Source organism: Otolemur garnettii, unplaced genomic scaffold (genome assembly GCF_000181295.1).
Source record: "Otolemur garnettii isolate 467f Iridium unplaced genomic scaffold, OtoGar3 scaffold00091, whole genome shotgun sequence".
Lineage (NCBI taxonomy): Eukaryota > Metazoa > Chordata > Mammalia > Primates > Galagidae > Otolemur > Otolemur garnettii.
In genome coordinates this window covers 3938395-3944120 of record NW_003852486.1, presented here as the reverse complement: position 1 = coordinate 3944120, position 5726 = coordinate 3938395, and the positions used below count along the sequence as shown (strand labels likewise).

The 5726-nt window shown below is 42.8% G+C and overlaps 1 protein-coding gene and 1 pseudogene across 1 annotated transcript in view; both read right to left on the bottom strand.

Moving 5' to 3' along the window:
- Window positions 1–5726, bottom strand: part of CCT3 (chaperonin containing TCP1 subunit 3) — a 25292-nt gene that overhangs the window by 17174 nt on the left and 2392 nt on the right. Inside the window, exons 2-5 of the mRNA XM_003795257.2 lie at window positions 4716–4777; window positions 3851–3901; window positions 2771–2833; window positions 1467–1563 (exon numbers count right to left, since the gene is read on the bottom strand). Coding sequence (XP_003795305.1) covers window positions 1467–1563; window positions 2771–2833; window positions 3851–3901; window positions 4716–4777 — 273 coding nt within the window. The remainder of the gene's footprint in view (window positions 1–1466; window positions 1564–2770; window positions 2834–3850; window positions 3902–4715; window positions 4778–5726) is intronic.
- Window positions 741–1458, bottom strand: LOC105887473 (annotated as a pseudogene).

Sequence of the window (5726 nt, the reverse complement as noted above, 5' to 3'; positions counted from 1 at the left end):
AAAAAAAAAAAAAAAAAAAAAAGATACCCCCCAAACCAAACCACAAATGGAATCTAAAGATGTGACTGGTTGGTTGTTACTCTCAACCAAATTTCCATCCAACCCACCATTCTCAAAATGATTGGCTGGGTACAGTTGCTTTTACCTGTAATCCTAGCATTCTAGGAGGTCAAGGGAGGTGGATTGCCTGAGCTCATTTTTTTTTGAGACAGATCCTCAAGCTGTCGTCCTGGGTAGAGTGCTGTGGCGTCATAGCTCATAGCAATCTCTAACTTCTGGGCTTAAGCAAGTCTCTTGCCTCAGCCTTCCAAGTAGCTAGGACTATATGCACCCACCACAACACCTGACTATTTTTTGGTTGTAGTTGTCATTGTTGTTTGGCAGGCCCCTGACTGGATTTAAACCTGCCAGCTTTGGTGTATGTGGCTGGCACCTTTGCCTCTTGAGCTACAGGCACCAAGCCATATTTCTTTTTAAGTATAATTTCCATTTTGTTTTTTCCGAAAGGATAGGTTTTTTTTTAAATTTCTTATAGCCTAACTGTATACATTAATGCAATCATGGGCACAGTGTGCTGTTTTCATACACATTTTGAAATACTCTCATCAAACTGGTTAACATAACCTTCATGTCATTTTCTTAGCTATTGAGTTAAAACGTTCATACTCTGCTTTTAGAAAGATTCACTTGTACCCTTGTAGAAAGGATAGTTTTTCTTCAGTACTCAAAGACTCAACTTCTTACATGGGCTTTGGTGGTCATGGGGCAATACCTGCAGGTCTAAGCTGGGGTGGAGGTGTTCAGCCCTGGAGGGCTTCCCAAGAACAGTTCCTGACTACCTTGTTGTGAACAGCACAACTCACACAGTAATGCAGATTCACATAGAGCTTGGGAAGCACATAGGTGTTGAAGACACTTGCTTTAGAAATAACCCTGACAGCTGCGGCCTCCACTATGTTCTGAGAGATGAACTTCTTTATAGCTTTGTCTTTGGGCATGCATCAGGCAGTTTGTGCAGCGAACAGGTTGCATATGGCCACAGCCCTTTTTGGCATGACTACTGTTCCTTCTTTTCTTTTATCATCTTCGACGCAAGGCCATAAAAGAGAATCCAGCATTCCAACAGGTTCCCTTATATATCACGAGACCCCTATGCTTACACCAGAATCCTTGGGAGAGTTAGTTCAAGACCAGCCTGAGCAAGAGTAAGACCATGTCTCTAAAAATAGCAGGGTGCTGTGGTGGGCACCATGTCGTCCCAGCTGCTTAGGAAGCTGAGTCACGAGGATCACTTAGGCCCAAGAGTTTGAGGCTGCTATGAGCTATGATGCCAGGGCACTGTATGAAGGGTGACAAAGTAAGGCTCTGTCTCCAAAGAAAGAAAAAAACAATTTGTACTTCATATTCTACCAAGTGAGAAAAATATGACAGTATGTAAAATCTTTCCTCCCTTTTCATCCTCTTACCAAGAATAATTACTGATGTGGTCCCATCTCCAACTTCTTCATCTTGTGTCCGGCTAATTTCAATCATTGACTTGGCTGCTGGATGTTGGACTTGAATCTTGGCGGGGAGAGAGAGAAGCAGATCACCACTGAATAAACACTATTCGAAGATCTCTTAACTTATTCTGCTTGGCTCTAACTCATGAGCTTCTTGCTTCCATACCCATTTCATTTCCTTTATTGTTTTACCGTATTTTGGGAAGCTGAGGCAAGAAGATCCCTTGAGCTCAAGAGTTAAGAGACCAACCTGAGCCAAGAGGGAGACCTGGTCTCTACGAAAAACAGAAAAATTATCCAGGTGTTATGGCCTCTGTCTATGGTCCTCAGAGGCTGAAAACAGAAAGATTACTTGAGCTCAGAAGTTTGAGGCTGCTGTGAGCCAGGCTGAAACGATGGTACTTTAGCCTGGGGCAATAGAATGAGACACCTGTCTCAAAAAACAAGATTAAAACTTCTCTCTGGCTCTTTTTTTTTCTTTTGAGACAAAGTTTTACTTTGTCACTCTCAGCAGAGTGCTATGGCATCATAATTCACAGCAACCTCAAACTCTTGGGTTCAAATGATTCTCTTGCCTCAGCCTTCTGAGTAGCTGGGACTATAAGCGCCCACCACAATGCCTGGCTATTTTTAGAGACGAGGTCTTGTTCTGGCTCAGGCTGGTCTTGAACTCCTGAGTTCAGGTAATCTACACGCCTCAGCCTCCCAGAGAGCTAGGATTATATATGTGAGCCTCTGACCCTGGCCTAAAACTTCTTGAAGACAGAACAGTACCTTTTATTTACTAGAAGCACCACTGTGGTTGAACTGTGTCCTTCCCAAAAGATATGGTAAAGTCCCAATTCCCCAAACCTGTGAATTTGAGCTTATTTGGCAATAAGATCTCTAAGTCAAGATAAGGCTGTGTTGGATTACCACACTCCCAAGTTTAATCATTCATAGTATGAGACACACCATGAGAATGCCATATAAAGAATGAGGCAGAGACTGAGTTTATGCCAAGGATGGGCAGCAACCATCAGAAACTAGAAAAGGCAAAGCAGGATTCTTCCCTCAGCCTTTAGAAGGAGCATAGCCCTGCTGACATCTTGATTTCAGACTTCCAGTTTCATTCTACAAGATAGTAAACTTCTATTGTTCTAAGCCTATCAGTTTGTGGTAATGTGTTACAGTAACCCTTAGAAACTAATCACCATTTACATACACCTTAATAGATCTTTTATATGTGTAAAACTATTAGAAAGCAAATGGAAAAAAAAAAATCACACCTCTCGAAGAATGGCATTGCCATCATTGGTCATCACAATGCCTCCCATTGGGTCCAAAAGCATCTATGACAAAAGCAAAAACTGTACTTAGAATGACTTAGATAACAGAAAGGAAAATTTGTAGTCTAAGAGGTTTTGTTTTTTTTTTTTGAGACAGAACCTCAAGCTGTTTCCCTGGGTAGAGTGCTGTGGCATCACAGCTCACAGCAACCTCTAACTCCTGGACTCAAGTAATTCTGCCTCTACCTCCCAAGTAGCTGGGACTACAGGCGACCGCCATAACAGCTGGCTATTTTTTGGCTGCAACCGCCATTGCTGTTTGGCAGGCCCGGGCTGGAGTCAAATCTGTCAGCTCAGGTGTATGTGGCTAAGTGCCTTAGCCACTTGAGCCACAGGCGCTGAGCCACTCTAACAGTTTTGGGCTTTTTTTTTTTTTTTTTTTTTTTGAGACAGAGCCTCAAGCTGTCCCCCTGGGTAGAGTACCGTGGCATTACAGCTCACAGCAACCTCCAACTCCTGGGCTCAAGCGAGTCTCCTGCCTCCGCCTCCCAAGTAGCTGGGACCACAGGCGCCCGCCACAACGCCCGGCTATATTTTGGTTGCAGCCGTCATTGTTGTTTGGCGGGTCCGGGCTGGGGATTCGAACCCGCCACCTTAGGTGTACGTGGCTGGCGCCTTAGCCAGTTGAGCTATAGGCGCTGAGCCAGTTTTGGGCTTTTTTTATGGTGTTAAAAGGGTTTTAATTCTGTTCTCTTCTAAATTATATTATAGAATTATGTTGCCCAGTCTAAGAGTTTTTTTTTTTTTTTTGTAGAGATAGAGTATCACTTTAGTGCCCTCGGTAGAGTGCTGTGGCATCACACTGCTCACAGCCACCTCCAACTCCTTGGGCCTAGGTGATTCTCTTGCCTCAGCCTCCTAAGTAGCTGGGACCACAGGCGCAACGCCCAGCTATTTTTTTGGTGCAGTTCCACAAGGGCCGGGTTTGAACCTGCCATCTCAGTACATGGGGCCAGCACCCTACTCACTGGGCAACAGGCGCTGCCCCAATCTAAGAGTTTTAATAAGAGATAAGCCTACCTTCATCATGGACTTGGGTCCCAAACATGTTCGGATGATATCTGCAATAGTCTAATGGAAAGAAAAGGTAAAGTGCTGGAGAGTTAGGTGAAGAGGTTGCAGAGCCAGTGTTTTAACAATGACACCTCTAAAGTAGGGGTGGATATAGCACACCATGTGGCTAGCTCCTTTTTTTGTTCCCCTTCACCACTTGTCCAGCTTGCGAAAGACTGCAGGATACCTACATGAAGAAATGACTTTTCACAAGAAAAAAGGGGCCATGCCTCCCAGAGCTTCAGTTTCCCAGCAGTCCAAATTACTAGAACTCTTTGTCTTAGTAAGTCTTGCCATGACAGTGGCCTCAGTAGCCCCCACACCACCGTAAATCAGGTATTATGCTATTTCACTATTTCATTCAACAGACATTTACGAAGTACCTTCCAGGACCTATGGTGGGCCCCAGGAATACAAAAGAGAATTAATAGTTGTTCTTCTTAAGTAACTCAGTCTAATACAGGAGACAAACACAAACAGAATATTATAAATCAAGACATAGTAATAGTTATGTATAAGCTAAAAAGAGACTACAGTTGTTCCTCTCAAGTAACTCAGTTCAATACAGGAGACAAACAAAGAATATTATAAATCAATATGTAACAATAGTTATGTATAGGCTAATTTGAGATAATTAATCCTCCGAGGGGGAGAGTTTCCTTCCCCCTATCACCACCATCACAGAAATGTGGTAAAAGAAGTCAACTTTTCCTCTGCCTAATTTCACATTCTAAATATACTTTACATGCATGAGAAGAACAGCTATGACCAAATACAGATACAGAAGGGAAGACAATTGGAGGCAAACTACATAAATGCTTAGAAGATATACCTTAGCAGCATTGATGTTTCCAGACTGAACTTTTCTTCCAGATTCACGCTTTGTGTTCTGGCCTAAAACATATTTAAAAAAAAAAAAAAAAGTTAACACAGCCCAGGCCTGCCTCATTGTATACAAGCTATTTATTCCCTAGCCTTTGAAAATTAAAAAGAAGCCCAGGTTTCATGGTGTGTATACAAAGATTAAAATTTATCAAATTGTACGTACATTTTAAATACAAAGTCGACACAAAGTACTTGTGCCATTTTAAATAGTTTAACATAGTAAATTGCACACAAACTTTATGGACACCTTGTCCCACTTATTACATATATATGTTAACTATAACTCAAAATAAATGTTTATAAAATGTATGTACCAGCCTGACTGAACACGAAACCCCATCTCTAAAAAATAGCCAGGAATTGTGGCAGGTGCCTGTAGTGCCAGCTGCTCGAGAAGCTGAGCCAAGAGGATTGCTTGAGCCCAAGAGTGTGAGGTTGCTGTGAGCTATTATGCCATAGCACTCAACTGAACCCCAGGAAGCTAAGGCAAGAGAATCGCTTAAACCCAAGAGTTTGAGATTGCTGTGAGCTGATGTCACAGCACTCTACCGAGGGCAACACAGTGAGACTCTGTCTCAAAAGAAGTAGGTACTTAAGGCTATCTACTTCTTTATTTCAACCCCTGCATATTAAGAAATAACCTATAGATAGCTCGGCACCCATAGCACTGTTGTTACAGGGCCAGCCACATACACCAAAGTTGGTGGGTTCGAACCTGGCCCAGGGCAGCTAACCAATGACAACTGCAAGAACAAAAAAATAGCCGGGCATTGTGGTGGGCGCCTGTAGTCCCAGCTACTTGGGAGGTTGAGGCAAGAGAATTGCTTGAGTCCAAGAGCTTGAGGTTGCTTGAGCTGTGATGCCATGGCACTCTACTGAGGGTGACATACTAAGGCTCTGTCTCCAAAAAGAAAGAAATCACCTGTAATTGTTTTTTTTTGTTTTTGTTTTTTTTTTT